At 40.1% G+C, this 23637-nt stretch overlaps 1 protein-coding gene across 6 annotated transcripts in view; it reads right to left on the bottom strand.

Annotated features, from left to right (window-relative positions):
* Positions 1-14101: 14101 nt before the first annotated feature.
* Positions 14102-23637, bottom strand: part of HIVEP2 (HIVEP zinc finger 2) — a 191667-nt gene continuing 182131 nt past the window's right edge. For all 6 annotated transcript variants that reach the window (XM_027084867.1, XM_027084851.1, XM_027084845.1 and 3 more), the window contains 3 exons: positions 23479-23580; positions 21804-22699; positions 14102-16556 (listed from right to left, as the gene is read on the bottom strand). In XM_027084867.1, the coding sequence (XP_026940668.1) occupies positions 15732-16556; positions 21804-22699; positions 23479-23580 (1823 nt within the window). In that variant the 3' untranslated portion in view covers positions 14102-15731. The remainder of the gene's footprint in view (positions 16557-21803; positions 22700-23478; positions 23581-23637) is intronic.

Genomic DNA, 23637 nt, shown 5'->3' with positions numbered 1-23637 from the left:
GAAAGCTCTTCCTCGCTCTTCACGCGGCCACTCCGTCTCGTTACTCAGGTGTTTTATCAGATGTCACATCCTCGGAGAACATCTTCCTGAAGGAGCCCATACTCAGTCACGCTGCTCTATTTCACTTTACTCTCTGAACTGAACCATGGTTACTCACTCCTTTACTAACTTATTACACCTCACTGGGACATACATTTCAGAAGGGCAGTTGCCTCATCCGCCATGTTTACTCCTATATCTCTGATATCTAATACATGGCTTGGCATATGGTAAGTCCTAAAGAAGTAATTTTGAATAAATGGATACATGTTTAAGTGCCTATAGCACCCAAACCTTTCTTTTTTTTAATTTTTTTTCTATTTCTTTATTTTCTTTATTTATTTGGCTGTGTTGGGTCTTCGTTGCTGCGCGTGGGCTTTCTCTAGTTGCAGCGAGTGGGGGCCACTCTTCGTTGCAGTGCGTGGGCTTCTCATTGTGGTGGCTTCTCTTGTTGCAGAGCACGGGTTCTAGGCGCGCGGGCTTCAGTAGTTGTGGCTCGAGGGTTCTAGAGTGCAGGCTCAGTAGTTGTGGCACACGGGCTTAGTTGCTCCGCGGCATGTGGGATCTTTCCGGACCAGGGCGCAAACCTGTGTCCCCTGCATTGGCAGATGGACTCAACCACTGCGCCACCAGGGAAGCCCGAGAACCCAAACCTTAGAAATTAAAATTCTTATTATTTGTTTTTCATTCATATTATATAGGCTCTTCTAGTTTGTGACAAGAATTTTAATGATACATATTATAATGTTGCCGGTGAGTATCAAATATAGATTGTTATAATAGAGAAGTTAAGAGAAGTACTAGTGAATAAAGAGAAACATTTTAAAAGTAATTCTTTCAATCCAAAAATTAAATTAGGCTGACCTAGTTAAATGTAAAAAATCCATAGGCATAGTAGTAAGAAAATCTCTGGGCAAACAGGTCCTTGAATTCCAAATATCTAGTACAATACCCGGAAACTAGTAAAGTGCTCATAAATGTTTAACAAATGCAAGAAATAACCTATCAATTGTTCATAAGAGGATCACTCCAGGGAAAGTGAAGAGAGAGGGCTGATTTTGCACCTTCAAACATTAAAACAGATTCTTTTTTTTTTTTTTAACTAGAAAAAGAGCTCATGATTGTCAGAGGTAAGTTCTCCTCCATGGAGTAAGAACAACATTACAAATAACAATGACAGCATCTGCCTCAGGATAGGAACCACCTTCTTAACATTTTTGTTTTGTTTGGTTTCAGAAGGTTTTTTTTTCCACACCTCTGGTTCAATTGATGACTCATACTTCCCAAGAAGCCGTATGTTTCTGTAGAAGGCATTCGCTCTATGGATTCCCTAGGGATGAGAGCCAAGCAAATATAATAAAACCCCTTTTACCCATCAAAAACAAGAATGAAATTCCAATTTCAGCATGATTTAATTAGCAGGCTGTAAATCATTTTGGTATTGAAAGCATACACTCCACTGTGTAGTGATTGCCCTATTTGCACCTTCACACTCTGCCTTAACATCACAGTAGCTGCACCAATGTAAAGGGGGCTCTCATCATTTTTACAAAAAATCTAGACTTCCAAGTTCCATGCATTTAGGAGAAAGTGTAGCCTCTGGGAGGTCCCCTTTGGTTGCTATGTCCTGCGTATTTGCCTCCCCTGTTTCTCACTTTGCAGCATGCCAGACTCTGTCTCCGTGGCAAGGACAATGTTCACTTACATATAACTGAGCTATTTTGTAATTAGTTTTAAAACTTGAAATTATCAGTGGATCATGACTCTGTGAATATACAAATGTACTACTCTTGACCTCTTCAATAATGGAAGACCAGTGCCACAAGCATTTCCTAAGCTTAAGAAAACACCAAATTGTCAATCCAATCTTTCTTTTTAAAAAAAAATGAGATATAATTTGTATGGAGTAAAATTTACCTTTTTAATGTATAACACCATGAATTTTGACAAATGTATGTAGTTGTATAACCACTACCACAATCAAGGTATAGAACAATTCCATCACCTCCAAAAATTCCTTCCTGACCCTTTGTAGTTAAGCCTTCCCTCCACTCCCAGCCCTGGGCAACCATCGATCAAATCCAGTATATGAACACATTCATCATACCTCACTCTTTCACCATAATAAAAGTAAGACTTTATTAGAAGGAATTCAGGGATAAAAATGAAATTTCGTCTGCAGAAAGTGAGAGAAGGCAAGTTAATAACGATACCCTTATATTTGTTTCCATCATATGTTATGTTTAATTATTTTCTCTGTATTCTCAGTATGTAGAACTCTTGGTTAATAAAAAGAATGTTGTTATATATCATGGTAGATAAGCAAAAAAATCATTTTGGTGCCCGTGGTGAGCAAATGTCATTTCCATAACAGTATTTAAATTATTAATTAGCTTATATTAACCTTCTGAAGTGATTGATACTACTTAACAAACCATTCTCTTAATCAGGGATATGAAGATGGTCTCAATTTGAATCCTGACTAATTGCTAGTAGCTGGCAAGAATTCTAGGTTACAAAAAATTCTGAGGCTTAATAGGAAATTTTAATATGAAACATTTAAGTCTTAGAAATTATTAAACATTATATGTGTATTATCTTATTTAATCCTAACAAGAAGCCCAAGAGAATGTTCCTGTTGCTATCCTTATGCCATGAGAGGGGAAACTGAGTTTTAGAGTGATTAAATAACTTATTTAAGGTCCAACGGGGAGAAGTGATGAAGGTGGGATTTGAATCCATTTAGTCAGACTCCAAAGGTTAGTATTTATCAACTTTGCCACTTTGCACCCAGGAAATTAATCACACAATGCATGAGTGTGTCAGGGGGGTCATGCAAATTTTTCTGAGGAAGTGAATGTGGAGTGAAATTTGAAACATGTATTGAACAGAGAAGGAGGCAACAGCACAGAGCAAGGAAGAGCTTTTCGGGCAGAAAGTAGAGCAAGTACAAAGGCCCAGTAGGTGGAGGAACAGGGCACTTTGGGGGAACTGATGTGCCCGTGTGCCTGAAGCACAGAGCCCAGGGAAAGAGAAGTGTGGGAAGAGACCAGAAGAGAAGCCTGCACACGAGGGCACTATAGCGATGTGAATGACTTTGATCTTCCTCCCAAGGGCACTGGGAAACCCTGCATCATTTTAAGCTGGCCAGTGATACAATCAAATGTAGGCTTTCAAAAGGTCACTGTGCCTGCAGGGAGGGAGTCTTATTCACAAGGGTAAGAGAGATGGAAGAATATTGCAAGTCATCCAGTTGAGGACAGTGGCTGTGTCTTCTCACTTTCTATATTCTGATGCTTGGACATCTGGGGCCTGGCTGACCCTGGAGGGACTGCCCTCCACAGGATTAGCGAATTCCTAGAGATTGTAAACCACTGGCCATCAAGCATATCTTTATATGCAAACCAAACAATTCAGAGCCCATACCCCCAACTGTCTTTTTTTTTTTCATCAAGCTCTTACAATCTGGGCCACTATCCACCTACCCTAGTCACCCCAAGACCAGGTACCAGACAACCAGACAGCCCTAGAGCCCACAGAAATGATTCAACCAGCTAAACCTAAACCTGTTTACCCTGCCTTGCCCATCCCTTCCATTGGAAACCACAGTAAAGGTTTCTGCCGTGTTACATTCTCTCTCCCTCTGCTTCCTGACAAACCCTGGTGCTTCCCCGCGTGACCCCCCATGGAGCGGTATGACCCCTCCTCTTCGGATCTGTGAGTATAACAAACTGTCTTTTCAATGGCAACTGTCTCCTGATTCTTTGGCCTTGCTGTACCTCAATAACAGTAAAACTATATTTTACAATAGTGGCATAGTGGAGAAGAGAGGGTACATCTGAGAGAGATTAGAAATCAATAGGACATGGTGATTGATTGCATATGGGGCAAAGTAGATGTCAAGAAGGAAATCGAGATTTCTAACCTGTAGGCTGAGAGAAATAACAGTAAACACTTAGACAGCATTTGTGTTGTTCCAGGCCCTGTTCATTCAATTCTCTTTAAAATTTTATTCCCATTTCACACAAGTTGAAACAGAGACACAGAGAAGTTAAGTAATCTGCTGTGGCAGAGACTAGTGAACTATTATCCATCTCCTCTCTTTTGCTTCCTGAGAAGGCAGCTGGGCTACAGTTTTTCAGCCTTTTTTGAGGCTAGGTGTGACCAAGTGACTGAGTCCTGGCTGTGAGAACATGGTTGGGGGATGGAGTGTAGCACTTCTGGGCCTGGATCATTAAATCCTGCCATGTACCAACCATCCTTCTTGATTAATGAACGGACTCGGGAAGCCTCCTGCTACATATGGTGGAGCCATAGGTAGATGGAGCTTAGGTCTGTGAATCAAGGAGAGATCAAGCAGAATTTTTCTGTAAAATACCAAAGAGTAAATACCTTTGAGGACCAAGAAGCAGAATTGAAGGTATTATGTAGATACGACTATAACCATTTAAAATATGGTAATTAAAAAATGTAAGAACTATTCTTAGCTCATTGGTTGTACAAAGAAAGTTCAGCAGGCCAAATTCAGTCACAGGCCTTAGTTTACCAAGCCTGCCCTAAATCACTGCTTAAAGGAAAGCTACCTGCTGATCTAGGAAACTTTCCATGAGTTTATAACAGGCAGCTTGTGTGTCCAGCCCCTGAAATTTGGGGGCTGTTTTTTCCAGCAGTTAGCCTCCCATAACTTATCCAAGGCCACATAGCTGGGAAGTAGCAAAGCACACATTTGAACTTGCTGATATTGCACAGTGCTGCCTGCTGAGAAACAGGACAAGTTTGACTGTTGACATCCTCCAAGGGCTGCTTCATATTGCCACCCCAATTCTAAACCTTGAGTCAGAAAGAAATGCACAGAGACATAGTAAGAGTTCTACGTTGCACAATTGTGCCTTGAAAACCCACATGTTCCCAATTTAATAAAGAGATCTTGTTTGATAGTGTCAAGGATAATGGCTTGTTACTGTTCCTTCAAGGAGTAGGACTAATGTTTCGCATCTTATAAATACCCCCTAATTACCATTTCTTCCAACTCCAGCTCTACCAGCCACCTTCTCAGGAGTGTCCCTCAGTGCAGAGTCCACCCAAATCTGGAAGCAGTACTGCCCTTCTGCTGGAAAAAGGTGGGATGGAGAGATGTATAAGGGCTGGCTCTGGGACATCCCGTGCTTTCCAAAGTCTACATTCCTTAGAGATTTTTGACACCTTATTTAAAATGACTAAGAAAACAAAGAATTTTTTTCCTGGAACTTTACAGAAAATGAAAATGAAATGAACGTGGTCTGCTATAGATTATCCTAAACACGTGCATGTCCAAAATATTGGATGGTGTATAATGTACCTAAAAAATCGGCAAGTCTTCCTGGTGTAAGTTTGGAAAGAAAGAAATTGGCACTCTAAAATACCGTTCCTGCTCATTCTTGCCATTTTTCCCCACCAGGCAGGATTTGTTTACTTCGGTGTTTATAGTTACCGGTTGGCTTCAAAATAGATATTTTAATTCTGAGATCTCACTCATGGATAAAGAATGTGAAGAGAAGTTTTCTGTGGTGATGTTTGCATTTTTAAATTAAGGGTAATTAATCTCTCCTGTCCATCTCAGGAAAAAGAAGATGATTAATATGAAAACAGAGGTTGTTAGAAGAGAAAGCAATTAAAAATGATTCATTTTGGAATTTTCCTTAGACTTTGCTTTTTTGGTTTTGGTTCAGGAAGGTAGATGAAAGATATTATTTTTACTTATCCTGGACTCTCAGTGTTTTAAAGACAAACAAGTGATGATCTATATCTATATAATTTGCCCTATTTGTGAATACTCCATTATTGGTTGTTGTGGTTTGGTTCTCACATGCCAGATTCTACAAATGCCATGCACAGTAAGTTGTCTTATACAATGGAACCAGAACTAGTAGTTGACTGATTAATTTTAAAAAGTCAAAGAATCATAAAAACTTCATAATTGCATCTTTAAATATTTCCTTTTAACTTAAAAGTTAAAAATGCTCATACACTTACCATCTTTTAGCAATACTATAGCGTGCCGTCTTTCTTTTGAGTATGAGTCTGTTGTTGGAAATCTAATCAGGTAGCTTAAATAAAACCCAATCACAATAAATTAAAATCCGAATTTTAATTTATTTAAAGAGGAATGAGAATTCAAAGACATTCAAGAATCAGTTGGAGGGAAGAATCATTTTTTATTTTATTTTTTGAATCTTTTACAGTTGTATCAACCACACATAATTCAATGGAAATTTTTAGCGACTCACCTTTATTAAGTCTTTCTAAAGCATATAACTTAGTCATCATAGATATAAGTACTCTATGCTTGTCGCATTCGTACGACATAGTTTTATGGGACATTTAAATTATGTAACTTCAGTAATCCACAGAACTTGAATAAACTGGTTTGGGATTAAATTCGACCGCAGATAACTCAACTGGTGACACCAAAAATGCACAGATGTATAGGGAGCAGCTTTGAGCATTCAGCTTGGTTTGTGAAAACTATGAAGAAATGCAGTACTCTTACGAATCTATTAGGTACAGGTCAGTTTGAAGATCTTTGAATGTGTATGTAAAGTGGTGTTTGCCTGCTTGTAGATTTTACAAATCTATGTTATCACGCTGAATAAACATAGTAATAGGGAGACTGCATGGACTACACTAATGTAATAGATATAGAAGTGATCTTAGTGTCTAAATTACTTGGATTTGAACTTCATCATCTTAGTAATAGCAGCCACAAAGTTGTAAAAAAGCAGTTATTGGCATCGTTATTTTTAAATTGACTCAAATAGTAGTAGTCTTCTTAACACACTATGGGTGAATTTGTGTGTTAGCAACTATAATCAGAATAGACTCACAGAAATTGTCAACTGCTTTGAAAAATTGTTTCACACATAAAACTCAAAATGTTTGATTCCATGATATTGAGGATGAGCTTTTTAGAATAAATAAATACATTTCTGTCTGATGAATTTCTATTCATCTTTATTTCCCCCAGCGTGAAACAGACCAGTGGTTCTCAATTGGGGCAGTATCACACACATAAACACCTAGGGTATTTTGGAAACTGTATGAAGGCTTATCAATTACTTCAATGGTTGCAGGGTGTCATTACTGCAGGGAGCTACCGGCACTTAGTAGACTGGGTTCTGGGATACTGGGGTCCCAGCAACGTGTAGGACAGTTTTGTACAACTTTCTGATGTCCCTCCAGAGGAGACACTCATGAAAATGAAAGATCTATTTAGATCTATATGAATCTAGAACCTGTTTTATTATAAAGACAAATTGGGGGGTAGATCTTTAATAAGTCATTTCTGCTATAGTAAGATGTGTGTTTCTAAAAATCACTGTGCTATGCAAAATCATGCAATAAAAACAACAGGGCTTATGAGAAAAATGGGTTTAGGGACATGATACTCAAAAACTTCATGAGTGACATAAATAAAAAGGTGGGATCCCAGTAAAAATAGTAGCACAGTTTTATACATGGTAAATGGTTAAGAAATACACAAGAACTACAATAAATATTTTACTGGAAAAATACCTAAAGTTCGCTAGTAGAAGTGGGCAACAGAAGAGCCGCCATCTGTGAGTTATTGTGAAGTCTTGGAGGGAGGGTTATGTGAAACTGGACGGAAAATTACAGCCCCATTCACTACGTGTGCAGGTGTGGTGAAACGAGGTAGCTGGTAGGTGTTTAGTGTGTTAGCATGTACGTGTGTGTATTCCTACATGGCTCATTCAGCAAAGTGCACTTCTCTGGATTTGCCTGGTGTTTCTCGCTGAAAAAGTCCTCATAAGCAAATGTATTATGTTCAGATTGTTCCTATCAATTGCTTTCGAACAAATTTTAAAGCAAGTGTTACAGCAGAACTAACTGTAGACTGAATTGTTCTAGGAAGGCAACTGCTATGTAAATCAAGAAAAATGTTTTCTTTTGTTTGGAACTTGCCAAGATTTGTTCCCCTTTCCAGAAAATCATGTCCTTGAGGCAATGCCACTTGTGGTTCATGAGTTCCCAACACGACACACTGGTATGAGCCTGCATTGGTAGCTGTCGTATTCCTGGTGATCTATATAGAGGTGCAAGTATCAAAATATTCATTAGATCTTCTACTCTGACCTTTAACTGTAATAGTTAAAGAGCATTTATCTAAGAATAAAGAAATAAAGTTGTATTAGAGATTACATTCCTGCCATTTCTCCCTTATATACAGTTAGGATATTATATTGAAATTTTTGAAATGATATGTAAAGGCCAATTATATTATATAAAATGGGCACAATAAAATATGTATTAGGAAAAGAGGGTGGCTGTGAACCACGGGTATAGAGTATGTTTTTTTTTTAAAAAAGAAAGGAAATGTTGGCATATTTTTTTATCCATGAATACATGTGAGGGTTAAATGAGATATGCCTGGCATATGATAGGCTTTAAGTAAATGATAATGGTATTATTATTTTTTCATACAGTATTAGAAGACACACATATCCAGTTGCTTCCTGCATCTTTTCTTTTGGATGTCCCACAGGGCCCTCAAACTTAGGAGATCAGGGTCAACAAACTGCCCATTACTCTCCCAAACATGCCCCCTACCTGGGTTTTTTATTTATTTATTTATTTATTTATTTATTTATTTATGGCTGCATTGGGTCTTTGTTGCTGCACGCGGGCTTTCTCTAGTTGCGGTGAGCAGGGGCTATTCTTCTTTGCGGTGCATGGGCTTCTTACTGTGGTGGCTTCTCTTGTGGAGCATGGGCTCTAGGCAAGTGGGCTTCAGTAGTTGTGGCACGCAGGCTCAGTAGTTGCGGCTCACGGGCTCTAGAGCACAGGCTCAGTAGTTGTGGTGCACGGGCTTAGTTGCTCCGCGGCATGTGGGATCCTCCCGGACCAGGGCTCGAACCTGTATCCCCTGCATTGGCAGGCGGATTCTTAACCACTGTGACACCAGGGAAGTCCCCTACCCGGGTTTAATCAATAGTGAAAAGGCTTCATGTTTAACCCAGTAGTGACCAGCTAGCAAAGGAGCATTATCTGTGACTCTTCTCTTTTTTGAGAGGCCTATATCCAATAAACCACCATTCCCATAAATTCCAGATATCCCCCTCTCTCCCACCATGTGTTTCAAAGCTATCTGCTTTTCTCTAACCTAACTACTACCATATTATTTCAAGCTACCATCATCTCCTACCTCAATTATGGAAATAGCCTCCAAGCTAAGCTCAGTCTCCCTTCTTATCCCCTCAGATCTATCTTCTCTTTAGCATCAACCAATAGAAATACAATGAGCACATATGCAATTTTCAATTTTCTGGACCATCATTTAGAAAAGGAAACGTGGGCGATTTTAATAACAACTTATTTAACTTACTGTATCCAAATTTTAATCATTTCAACATGTTATTCATATGAACAATTATAAAAGATATTTGGCCTCCTCCTTCTGCTATGTCTTCAAAATCTAGCATATATTTTACATTTACAGCACCTATCAGTTTGGACCCCCCACACCTCAAGTACAATTTGAGAGAATTTTATGCTATGCTGTGATACTCAATATATAATTTCTGGAAAGCCAGGTTTGACTCCATGACTGGCCTTGAGTTGAATTGGAAAATATACCACAGTCCATCCCTTTACAAATAGGGTTCCACAAGAAGGGTAAGCCCTGATGCCCTAAGACATCCATTGTGTGTCATGAATTAACTTCTCTCCTGTGAGAGTCCTCTAACTTCCTCTTCTACCCCTCTGTACACATCCAATTCAGTGCTCTCAGCTACCAGTAAGTGACAAGAATAGACAAACCAGTCTCCAGCTTGGGCCTTTCTTGAGAACTACTGTAGGGAACTCATTTTCTTATCTGCATCTCCAAATGCAATATAAACCTATCTTTTTTCTTAGTTAACAAGACCACCTCATTCCACTGCCCAGGTTAAAACTCCAGTCATCTTTACCCGCTCTATCTCTCTCTCCCTGACACCAAATCAGTCACTAGTTATGATCAGTTCCTCTTCATTAAGTAAAACTGTCCCTTCTATCTCCATGACCCCATTGTCTGTTTGGATTGTTGCTGCTCTTATTTCCAGGGAAACGACATAGCTTCATAATTCTCCCAGTTGGTCTCCCTGCCTCCACTCTTTCTCAAATCCATTGTCTTCCTTGCTGTCACATTGATTTTTTCCTGAATAATAACAGCAACACTAACAATGGCCATGTACTTTCTTGCTTCAATCTTTGCTTACCTCAGCTCCTCATTGCTTACAGGGCCAGAGCCACGCTCCTTGGATTGGATTAGGAAATTGGGCTTTGAAGTACCTTTCTAGCTTTACCACGTCCACCCTGTCCCAGACTCAGGGAGCTAGGTATAATACATCTGGCTTTTTCCCCATTCACAGCTTTACAACCTGGATCATCTAACATGCCATTTTCCACTTTACTTTTATGCCTCACCTCTACCAGAATATAAAATGGAGGCAAAGACTTACTGTGTTTTGTGCAGTACCATGCACCCAGCACACAGAACAGTGTCCCAGAGTACATGATGAAATTTATCTATTGAATGAGTAAGTCAATAAATTGTTCTGAGACAGGCTGAGACCTGGGACCCTTTGCTGCAGTGCTTACACTTGGACAAATTCTCCTTGAGCAACAAAATACAAAGAAACTATAAGGGACTAAAAATAACTGTGCATGCACAGTTGAGGCAAATTATGGACAAGAAGATACAAAAAAACCAAAAAGATGCCACCAAAAACTACTAGAGCTAATCAATGAATTTGGTAAAGTTGCAGGCTACAAAATTAATGTACAAAATTCTCTTGTATTCCTATACACTAACAACGAAAGATCAGAAAGAGAAATTAAGGGAACAATCCCATTCACCACTGCAACAAAAAGAATAAAATACCTAGGAATAAACCTGCCTAAGGAGGTAAAAGACCTGTACTCAGAAAACTATAAGACACTGATGAAAGAAATCAAAGATGACACAAACAGATGGAGAAATATACCATTTTCTTGGATTGGAGGAATCAATATTGTGAAAATGGCTATACTACCCAAAGCAATCTACAGATTCAGTGCAATCCCTATCAAATTACCAGCGGCATTTTGTACAGAACTAGGACAAAAAATCTTAAAATTTGTATGGAGACACAAAAGACCCCGAAGAGCCAAAGCAATCTTGCAGGAAAAAACCGGAGCTGGAGGAATCAGACTCCCTGACTTCAGACTATCCTACAAACCTACAGTAATCAAGACAGTATGGTATTGGCACAAAAACAGAAATACAGATCAATGGAACAGGATAGAAAGCCCAGAGATAAACCCACACATCTATGGTCACCTAATCCATGACAAAGGAGGCAAGGATATACAATGGAGAAAAGACAGTCTCTTCATTAAGTAGTGCTGGGAAAACTGGACAGCTACATGTAAAAAATGAAATTAGAACACTCCCTAACACCATACACAAAAATAAACTCAAAATGGATTAGAGACCTAATTGCAAGACTGGACACTATAAAACTCTTAGAGGAAAACATAGGAAAAAAACTCTTTGACATAAATCCCAGCGAGATCCTTTTTGACCCACCTCCTAGAGTAATGGAAATAAAAACAAAAATAAACAAATGGGACCTAATGAAACTTAAAAGCTTTTGCAAAGCAAAGGAAACTACAAACAAGATGAAAAGACAACCCTCAGAATGGGAGAAAATATTTGCAGATGAATCAACAGACAAAGGGTTAATCTCCAAAATATATAAACAGCTCATGCAGCTCAATATTAAAAAAACCAACAACCCAATCAAAAACTGGGCAGAAGACCTAAACAGACATTTCTCCAAAGAAGACATACAGATGGACAAGAAGCACATGAAAAGCTGCTCAACATCACTAATTATTAGAGAAATGCAAATCTAAACCACAATGAGGTATCACCTCACACCAGTTAGAATGGGCATCATCAGAAAATCTACAAACAACAAATGCTGGAGAGGATGTGGAGAAAAGGGAACCCTCCTGCACTGTTGGTGGGAATGTAAATTGATACAGCCACTATGGAGAACAGAATGGAGGTTCCTTAAAAAACTAAAAATAGAATTACCATATGACCCAGCAATCCCACTACTGGACATATACCCAGAGAAAACCATAATTCAAAAAGACACATGCACCCCGATGTTCATTTCAACACTATTTACAATAGCCAGGTCATGGAAGCAACCAAAATGCCCATTGACAGACAAATGGATAGAGAAGATGTGGTACATATATACAGTGGAATATTATTCAGCTATAAAAAGGAACGAAATTGGGTTATTTGTAGAGATGTGGGTGGATCTAGAGGCTGTCATACAGAGTGAAGTAAGTCAGAAAGAGAAAAACAAATATCGTATATTAACGCATATATGTGGAACCTAGAAAAATGGTACAGATGAACTGGTTTGCAAGGTGGAAATAGACACAGATGTAGAGAACCACCGTATGGACCCCAAGGGGGGAATGTGGCGGCGGGGTGGGATGGTGGTGTGATGAATTGGGAGATTGGGATTGACATGTATACACTGATGTGTATAAAGTGGATGACTAATAAGAATCTGCTGTATTAAAAAATAAATTAAATAAAATTAAAAAAAAAAAAAAGACCAAAAGGACCAATGGCCACTTCTGAAGAGCCGGGAGCAAAAGGAGGGTACTGTGCATGCCCCCTGCACACAACACCACCAAAGGTGGGAGCAAACAACCTGAGCCATCACTCCAGCCCGACCGCTGGACCTGCACATACTCACCCCATATAAGGAACCAGCTCACTTCCCCTCAGTGAGCAAGCAAGGGAGGGAACCTGTTGCTTGTTCTCGCTCCCCCCTGCTGCAGCAGGGGCCCCAAAAAGCCTTACCTGAATTTCTTGTCTGGCCTCTGATCAATTTCCATTGATGAAGAAGGCCAAGAACCCTGATCTGTAACAGTTCCAGGGCCACCTCTGCAGCGAAGCCTGCTCCATGCTTCCTTTCATTCTCAGCAGGGTGATTGCTCTCTCCTTTGTGATTGCAAAACACACCAAATGCGCCATTATTTTAGCACTAACAGCATACTGTATATATTTACTTACATATACGTCTCTCCTCTTTATTTGAGCTCCTTGATGGCAGGAATACTCTCTTTTTCATCCTAATTGTCAATTATAGTACCCAGTTCATAGTAGGCATTCAAAAACTGTTTTATGAACAAGGGAATACATGAAATGAGTTAGACAGAGGAAGAAGAGTATTTGATTTGGCCAGGGAATCACACACACACATGCACACCCCCCCCCCCCCCCCCCCCCCCCCCCCCCCCCCAGTGAGGAGTAAGACACACAAATCACCCTATGCAACTAAATGTTGCAAGGATTATTCTCTGTGAGAGACAGATATTAGGCTAGCTGTGGTGGCCTTTAATTCACCTTTGTAAAACACACTTTTAAAAAGACAGTCTTGCTCATAAAACATAATAGGTAAGTTGTAAATCCACCAATTAGAGATTTTTGGAATGAAAATACTGATAGAGTTTGACCTTTAATGAGCTATTTCCATTATTAAAAGGTTCTACTTTTTTGTAATGAAAGAACTATGATTTCTGGAACTATGATTTCTATGATTTTATGGTGTATTTGTTTCAGTTGGTTTTTACCTTCAGTCACCTCAGCAAAAATAAAGAGGTTTCCCCACTGGGGGAATGTCAGACATGTATGCATACTGAGAGGGAAGCGGAAGGGGAAATGATCATTTGATTTATTCATGACTCTTCTCAGATACCCATTCCCATGCCCAGGTTCTGAGGACCCCATTTCTAGAGCTCACACTGTATTGACCACTCTCTGTTCTAATCGGATGACATATGGAAGCCAATGACTGCCTTCTCACATGCTAAAAGCGTTCATACTCTGCACACCTCGGGATAGGCAGAGCCTAGCAATTAAAAGCACAGATGGTATGTTGGTAGCCTCAAAATTTCTGCAGCAACAAAATTGGGAGATTAAAATGTAAAACAACACATAAAAACTAGACACCTCAAGCATGTAATCGTATATTTATTTCTCTTTTTAAAGAACACTCCTTAATGTAATTCAATATACAAACTTGGTTTCACAGAATTATAATCCACTATATAGCACAAAGATAACCCAGATTGTGTGTGTGTGTGTGTGTGTGTGTGTGTGCATGTGTTGTACCCCTTCCCTTCCTTCCATTCTTCTGAACCTACAAAGGCTCTGCCCACTGTCCACGCTAACAAAAACCCATTCTAAATGTTATCTACAAAAGACATTATCCTCCCACAAGTTCTTTTCCCTGGAAAGCTCCTTTCCCGTTCCCCCTGAGATAGCCAGGAGTGTGACACTCTTCCCCTCTGCAGTAGGGTCAAGTGGCTTCCCCTAGAGCTGATGCCAACCCTGTTACCGTGCAGACTGGCTGACAGGAAGGGCTGGGGACCAGGTCTCCGTGCCCTTCCCCACTTCCACACCCACCCCTCAGTCCAAGCGCGACCCCTCTGTAGTAGCCTTAGTTCCAGTCACCATCTCGTGCAGCAAGAACCAAGGAGATTGCTAAGCCCAGGTCTTCTCCATGGGCAGCGCACAGCACTGCCTGCCAAGCCACCGGGCCGGCCGATAACCAAGCTCAACACAGTCCCATGTGCTTTGTCACTTTAATTTTTAAAGACACCCTAGCATAGGTCTGTGGCAACCTAGTGTCCAACTGAGTTACATAAAATTGTACCAGTGATGCACTTGTACATATTTACATGGGGTGGAATGTTTTCCCATATATTTAGATGAGTATATAGATCAACATGTTCACATAAGACCAAATACTTTTAATATTATTTATAACTGATTTATAAAGCTTTGAAAAAACTCACAATAGCACATTGTTTACTTTAATGCTTTACGGTACTATCAGTTTAAAATCACAATCAGCACTTAAGTTATAGTCAATCCAGCAAACAAGAGACAAAAAAATTTACAAGAGTTAAGAACTGACTGATACATCCTTTATCTTTTTTTTAAACTAATGCATAAGTGCAGAATAAGATACTCTAGTTTAAATATCTTGTTTACAATATACATTTTTGTTCTAGTTACGCAACAGTAAATCCCATGCTTCACATAGAAAAGCAATCCACAACATTAAGAAAAAATGTACAATTTATGAAACAAAGTAAATAAATATTAGTATTACAGAATCAGAGCTGTACATAAAAGCTGTTCAGTTTTAATCATATAAAAATATGTTTTAGTGCAACCTCACATATATATTGATGCTGTTTTGCTTTACATCATTTAGATCCAAGTGTCCAAAAAAGGAAAGAAATTACATTTATTACAAAGCAGATACACAAATTCTAAAATATGTACAAATTACTGCTAAAAAATGCTTATAAGAATATAAGCAAAGTAAAGAAAAGGCACAAACATCTGTACAATTTTAAAAGTACCAGACCCAATAGGTTAATTTCAAATTTTGTTTTGGTCAGGCTCATGATGACTTGTTAATTTACCTAATTCTTCTGATATAACAAAAGTATATATAATAGCAAACTACTGTAACTTAGGACAGGCATGCTATAAACTTGATTACCTCTATTTCTAGAAAAACAAAAACAAAGGGGAAAATGTGGAAATGAAAGTCTCCATGCATCTTAGATCAATGTAGTTGACTCTTTTCCGACAAAGGTTCCTTGCCTTCCTCTGTGCTTGAGGGTAATTCTTTGCTGCCTTGAAAGCCCGACTGTTTGTCATCCAGACAACTCTTGCTGTAAAACGTGGAGTGAGCGAATGCAGTCTGTGATGTACCAAAATTGTCCTTTTCACCATCATGCAAGTCAGGGTGGGTAGCTGAGGTACAGGGCTGACCTGGCTCAGGTCCACTAAAGTGTCTAATGCTAACATGTGCACTTTCCAAGGGTTTCTGATGGGGCGCCTGCCCCCGAGCTGGCTGGTCTGCCCCCAGCAGAGCGGCCTCTTCTGTGGCAATCCGGAGGGAGGCGATGGCTTTTGTGCAAGTCTGTATGTTTTCCTCCTGTTCCCGCTCTGTTGCATTCAGGCTGTCTTCTGAAGTGCTCTGTTTCATCAGTAGCCGAGGAGAGGAGGGTGTGCTAGGTGGACCAGATGACTGCAGAGCGTGAGGAGATCGCTTCTCATGCTGCTTAGGAACCACATAGGGATCCTTGGCGAAGGAGTCCCCTGAAGCTCCTCTCTTCTCCTCAGAGCCCTCCATTGGCAGAGGCAATGTGGGTGGAGGGTGTAAACCGGAAAGGGCCGGCGGCATGGAGTGAACCATTTGGATCCCACCAACTGGCACCATGGGGATAGGAGCTCGCACTTGCTGCTGAGAGTGGAGTGGAAGATGACTGAAGACATAGTCATTAGGACCCTCAGGGAAAAGGCTGGAGCCTGGATGTTCATAAGCACCTTCTTGGTCTCCATAGAGACTGAAGTAAGGAACCTGAGGTAATCCTCTTCTTAAATTCTGCATCGGGAAACAGAGCACAACGCTTAGGACCCATCACCCTTCACGCTTAGGTCAAGCTGTTTCATTCATTCACTCACTCACTCATTCTTTCAAGACACGTGGAGACTCCCTAATCTTTTTATCCATTTTTTATTTCTCAAGACAAAAGAGAATTTCTCAGCGGTCTTTTAGGATTCTTGAGTGAGGCGGTGGGTCTGTGAAAAGTTGCCTTTGCTGTTAAACAGCCATGTAATAAATCATGCAATGTGTTTTCCACTAGGTACAGAGACATGTTCCAGCTCTGTTTTGTTCATAAGATGGAATGAAAAGAAAATAATGGATAATTACCAAAAACACTTTACTGAGCCAAAAAACACTAATAATAGATTTTTTAATTCAAAAGGAAGTTAAAAGATTACCATCTGTTTACATACTGGGCAGATTTTTAATATTTTTCTTAAGTGTTGATGAATAGAAATGGAGTGACAAGCCTGAAAATTAGCCTGCTTTTTTTTTTTTTTTTTAGTTTTCTACAGAACAGATGACAAAATGGTGGTGATAACACAAACTGGTTACTCCAATGTGCAAGACATTGGTCTAAAGGAATAAATGCCTGCTCAGGAGACATCGAGGCAGAAGATCACAGCTTCTCCATCAAATCTTAATTCAAGGCCAGACTTAGTATGGAAACTATGCATCAAAGTAGTTAATATTAAATATTTCAAATCGTTACAACTTGCATTCAACTACACAGCTGGGAACCAAAGATGACTGTGTTTTAATTCTTCTGTTTATACTACTATTTCCACTTAAATATCTTCTTGGCAATTAATGGATTAAGATACTTAAAATTGGGGGCCAGTATTCCAGATGTTATGGTCCCAGTCCTGAAAATGGAGAACTTATTTTGTATAATTGTTTCTGTAGCAAAACCCAACTTATACCGTGAGATTATCAGGTTTTGACGAGATGATGAGGTTTCAGTTACTGAGATTCATTCTTTTAATGAATCGTCATCTAAAAGAGACTCACTGTATTTTTATTTTTATGTTTTTTGAGAACTTAAAATCAGAGAGATACAAATGTGGCAAATACGGTAGTAATCAGGAGAGACCAAAAAATGTTCTAACTCATTTCAAGGATGTTTCAGTTCTAAAATTCAAGATATGCTCTATACCATTAATGATTCGTCCAGTTCTATTTGGATCGTGAGACCAGCTCAAGAACGATAAGTTATGCATCGTCTCTGCTACTCTGTACCAGGCTTGGCCCTTACCCTGTTTTGGGCTTCACCTTATTCAAGCCAAAAACAAATGACCTGTGCTGAAAGTGCAGGAGAAATCATGTAATCATCAACCCTATAACCACAAGCATCTCATAAGCTAGGTAAGGGGAGAATTTTATGGTATGAGGAAGAATCATTTAAATGCTACCAAAAAAAAAAAATGCCTCTTGTACTTGCTCTGGTTTAGAAAAAAGGCATGTTTCCTTCATCCATCACCACGTAAGGTGGAAGAACATAATGCCTACAATAATGACCTTTGAAGCTAACCAAATGAATCTTCTTTTAATCACGATTATCACAGATGCAAAGTTTAAAACAAAATGTAGCTTGGATATTTTTCCATTTTGCTTTTGATTGCTATTCTGTGATGTCCACTGCATACACCTAATCAGAATGGGGGTCTGTGAGGCAGCCAGAGACACAGCTGTCCCATTTCATGAGATCTCTGAGTCAAGTCTAACAAAGGGAGTGGTGAACTGTCCTCTAAAAATAGGAGGTATTCAATATGTTCAATAGCCAACAGAATTTTGTGTTAAGAGTAAAAGTGTTATAGTCAGACCTTTACTGACCAGAAATTAAATGACTATAGTCACAGAAGCAAGTGCACAAGTACAATTCCTATCATGTAACCACTTCCATGGCTCCAAATACTGCCAGCCTTTTCCACATATCCTCTGTCCTTGAATTGACCCTTTCTTCACCCTCCAAATAAACTCTCAAGAAGATTTTTCTACTCTAATTTTTACTCCATTTGCAACACTATTCTCATAACTTGGACCTTATCATTGTAATATCGTGAACACACTCCCATCTTACTTAAAAATCTCGATACGGAAAGATGAATAATGAATGCATGTGTGGGTTGTGTTAAGTGCATGCATATGTGTATGTATATCTATACATATACCCCATGTACCAGATATTTACCCCACTCATCTTTTCAACAGTGTCACTAGGTCCTCTGGAAGCAAAGGCTCAGAAGGAGGTAGGGGTGCAAGAGGTTCAGCTGGGGGTGGTGATGGGGGAGCGGGGAGTTCATGTATGGGAAGGTAATGGGAAGAGGAAGCAGGTGGTCAGCTGGGGCTGATCCAGGCTCAGTCATTGACTGGGGGCTGCAGGGGAGAATGTGACCTTGGCTTGAAAATGGAGGCCTAGCCTGAAGGTATGAACAGCTGGAGGCTGTCAGCTCACTGCATTCCTTAGAGCTGAATGGCAAGTTCTTTCAAGGACAGAAATCTGCTTGGCCCAGCCCCCTGACTGCCACAAACAGATTAAGAAACTGTGGCCAAGAGGTTAATTGACTTGTTCAAGATCACACAGAGAGCAAAAGGGATGGAACCGTAGGACGACACTTTTACTAGACAATGTTCACGGACACTGTACCGAGGACCAGGACACACTTTCTTTGTCTCCTTGCTATCTATCTACCAAAACTTTAAAAATGGAAAAGGAAAACTTTTTGTTTAAAAAAGATGAGGCCAGAAACTGTACAATTTTTTCATCATCATCCTTGAGCCACATATGATAAACCCTCAAAAAATATTTACTGAATGAATAAAAAACTCTTTTCTCTCTTCCTCTCTTCCTTCCTCCCTCTCTCTCTTTCCCATTCTATTATCTATCTACCTTTCTATCTATCATATATCTACCTATCTCTCATCTGTCTTAAAATTAACACTAACCGGAGGGCATTAGGGAGGAAACAGCAGGATACTAGAATCTCAGTGACTGCATATCACCTCCTCCAAACCTGCTCCCTGGGACCTACCACTCCAGACTGAACCAGGTAATGAGCATGCCACACTGGACTACAGGGTCCTTTCATGCCACGGTCACTGCCCTGTGAGCCCTTGGTCAATGTTAAACAACAAGGTATTGCTAATAGAATTTCCATCAAAAAGAATTATTTTTAGGGTTATTCCAAAATAATAGGGGGAAGCACTCATCTACTACAGCAATCGGGAGACGTACTTCTCATAGGATCATTGATTCTTCTTTGCTCTGGCAATGAAAATCTTGTCCATACATCATAGAAAGATGAAAACCCTCTGCAGCCCCTCCAAAAAGGTGTGGTAAAGCATCAAACGGGAAGCGTTCGAGACCAAGGGTCTCTGCTTGGGGAGGATCCTCAGGGAGGATTCCAAGGTCTATTCCTTTCTATCGCATGAACAAAGCAGCCTGCTAAGAATTCTCTACAGAGAATTAAACTGGGTAATAGACCAAAGGCTCAACAGTTGGGCTTCATAAATGGTAAAGTTCAACAATAATATTAAGTATCCAGGTGAACTGGTATTAAAAAAAAAAACTGGTGCAAAGTCAATGACTAATAAAAACCAATCTCCTTCCAACAACAACCTTCTGGCCATAGATCTAAAAATTAGATGAAGTCCTTCAGTCTACTCCTTCACTTCCTTTGCCCAAGTTGGCTGCGAGTTGCTATTATTTTTTAATAACAATAGTGTGTTGGCACCAAAGAGTTATTTTTTGTGGCTGTAGCTGATCAGGAACAGGAGAGTCTCATCTCACACACTTCATCAGCATCATTGGGTCTATACCAGAAAAAGCATTTTACACCCTGGATGTGGTATCCTGGTATCGGAGGGATTTCTCACTCTATTCATGCTGCAATAGCATGAACTTCAGAAGAGCCCTGCTTTCTACTTAGCACCACCAAGACACAAAAAACCTGTGGAAATGTCCCTCTTTTTCTTAGCTTGTTAATTTATTTGTTTGACAAATAGTTACAAGTAGTCCTGATAGCTACACATGTTTCCGCAGTAGTTGAACCATGAAGACTAAGCTGGTGGCGGGCTTGTAAACAGAGGGCGCTGGGGGCAGGGGAGTGGAATGCAGCAGGGAGTTTTCCTAAAGTTCAAAAATGACAACCTAAGCATATAATTCAGGGTGGTGAAAAGGTGATGAGAGGGAGGAAGGTGACCACTAGGGCAACGATAAGACGGTAGAGCTGGGAGCTGGTAGTGCTTCCTTTGGCTGTGAAGGACAGTGCCGACCCACATGATGGAAATCCAGAGCAAAAGGAGAATGGCAAAGAATAGAGCCCAGGAAACAAAAAGCACCCTTAAAGCGACCAAACTCCAAAGGTATCATTCCTCTGTCTACACTAGGTGCCTGCTTCATTCATTTTTTAAAACCCTACACAAGCTGAAAGAGACATCGAGGTCTACCACGCTGGTGGAATGAGGCAGGGCAGGTGCTTTTCTGTGGATCTGCATAAGCCCACTGCCTAAACTTCATCCATGATTGCTGCTGTTGTTATCTTAATCCATAATGAGGGCATACCATAGAAATCGCCTCTGGTGCTTTCTCCCTTAGCTTTCCCAGCTCCCCATTCTCTGTGGGCTCAAGATCTCACTTTACAAGGGCACTCAGTAGCAGGAAGTGGTGGTACCAGGAAGAAAAGCATACATGTTCATGCCTTTCATTTATAAACATACCAAGGGGTTCATTCTCCCCTCTTCCGATCCCTCACTGGTTTCACATGTCCACTCACTGTGGGCAAAGTAATGTTTATTTTAAAATATTTTTTTGCTTGAAAGTCAATGCTAATGCCTGAATCAGAATCCTTACCTGGCAAAGAGTTACATAAATGACACCTAAATGTCCCTGAGAATGTCTGTCTAGGCAGCCATGCTATTCCAAAGACTTCACCTTTTCTACTCATGCAAAGGTTTCAACTCCTGTCAATAATGAGTTAGGTTTAGAAAGCATTTAGAAAGATCGCCCCTGTGACCAGCTGGAAATGCTCTTCTCTGATGTAATACTACACTTGGGATAATACCACAGACATGTTACTGACAATAGCATGCAATAAAAATGTCTTCCTTCTATTTTCAGTAACCAAATTTACTCCTCCCCATGAGAGAGACCCATGTCATAATACATTTCACACTAGTGTGTCATCAAGAGACTCCAATGTGCTTGGACTTATATATTAGAAAGAGAAAGCTAATTATACTTACAGGAGGCCCCAATACAATTGGCTCTGCTTGCAAATACTGTCCCATGGACAACGGTGGGTTGTGGTATAAAGCCCTTCTGGGAGATGGTGCTCTTATGGTGGTCATGTATCTTCTCTCTCTTCTGGGAGAGAGGTCTCTTCTGGCCGTGATCTCTTTCCCAGGTGACACTGGCCTCCTTGGGGACAGATGCCTTCTTGGTGAAACATCTCCTTGTGATATCTCTCTTCTCAAGGCAGCTTCCTTTCTTGGTGAAAGATGTCTCATGGGCGATACATCTCTCCTAGGTGATAAATGTCTTCTGGGCGACAAATCTCCTTTGGGTATCAGATACCTCTTTGGTGAATTATCTCGACAGGGTGAAGAATCATATCCTGGTGAGGAATGGTGGCTGGAGGGTGAGAAGTCCCTTGGGGAGGAACTCGGCTCTGAAGACAGCATGCATTCTTCATCCATACAACTAGGGATGTCTAACCTGTCTTTGTCTGGTTCCGAGTCTGTACTTTTGCTCTGGAATAATCTCTGGTATTCTGTCATTGGAGTATCTTCACATGAGTCACTTGGTGTCATAAGCTGAGTAACCTGAATACTTGGCAAAGTAACCAAATAACTGATCAATGAAGAATGCCCCAGGGAGCTATCAGAAGGAACCCCATGGGGCACGGCGCCAACATTCACAGGTAAGGAGGAGAATCTAGGAGGCTGGGGACTGGTGCTTCTTGATCTTGTTTTTGGTGTCAAATCTCCTTGGTCATCAAAGTCATCATCATCTTCATCATCATCATCATTATCATCTCCATCCTCACCATCCGATTCTTCAGCATCTGAGAACTGATGATCAGTTGAAATGCTGGACATGCTATGCTTCTCAGCCGCTTTGTGCAAATCTTCCATCGTTTCTGAAGCAATTGAACAAAGAGAATGAAGATCAAGATCCAAATACGAAGGTTAGGAGCTAATTTAGGCCCCATCTCTTTCCAAAAGCTTTCCTCAACCCTCCAGCCCTTAGAGACAGTCTTATCTCTGAATTCCTATAACACACATGGGCACATACCTCTGTGACTCTAGATTGGTTCTTTTTTTTTTTTTTTATGTACCTATCTGGTTTCATCTCCACCCTGTAATACGGACTCCATAGTAGGACCTTATAACTCAGGCATCATACCACTCATAGAAAACCCTCAATAAATGGGTATGCAATGTTGTTAATGATGGTATTAGAGGAAAAAGAGAAGCAAGACTTGTCTCTACAGGTATAAGACCTCACGAGGCCCAGCTGACCCTCAGGTTTTCTACTGAGGTTAGTGATGGATTATTTTTACTACTAGATTTCCTCTTAATAGGAAAAATAAGACAAAATGCTTTTCAAGTTTCCCAAAAAAGTTTCATAAACTTTAAATCACCATCACAACTTAGGTGCAATTAGATCTCCTTTATGGTTCCAGATAGAAGTATTTCCATAGTAAGGCCTTTCAACCTCCTCAGCCAGAACTGAAATGCATTTCTTCTCAGTAAGTTTCAAGCAATTCAATGTGTCAGACTTCTTTTCTATATTTAGTATTTAGTAAAATGAAATGTGATCAGTATCTTTTTTAAATACCTAAATTTATTTTACCACCTTGGCCACAAAGCTCCAGCACGCACAGTAAAGAGTTCAGTCAACTAAAGTATGAAATACCTGCTTCTTCGGTTTCGGTATCATCCACTGATGTCATTGAGACCCCCAACTCCAGGCATTTCTTCATGTGTGCTTTAGATTTCATATGCTTCGTTAGGTTTCCTGGAAAATACAGCCAAAAAAAGAGCAATGAATTGGTTACCAAAATGTGATGATTGC

This window comes from Aethalodelphis obliquidens, unplaced genomic scaffold (genome assembly GCF_003676395.1).
Source record: "Aethalodelphis obliquidens isolate GAN/ISIS:26980383/991018 unplaced genomic scaffold, ASM367639v1 scaffold3, whole genome shotgun sequence".
Lineage (NCBI taxonomy): Eukaryota > Metazoa > Chordata > Mammalia > Artiodactyla > Delphinidae > Aethalodelphis > Aethalodelphis obliquidens.
Note: the sequence above shows the minus strand (reverse complement) of the source record. Positions and strands in the feature narration are given on the sequence as shown.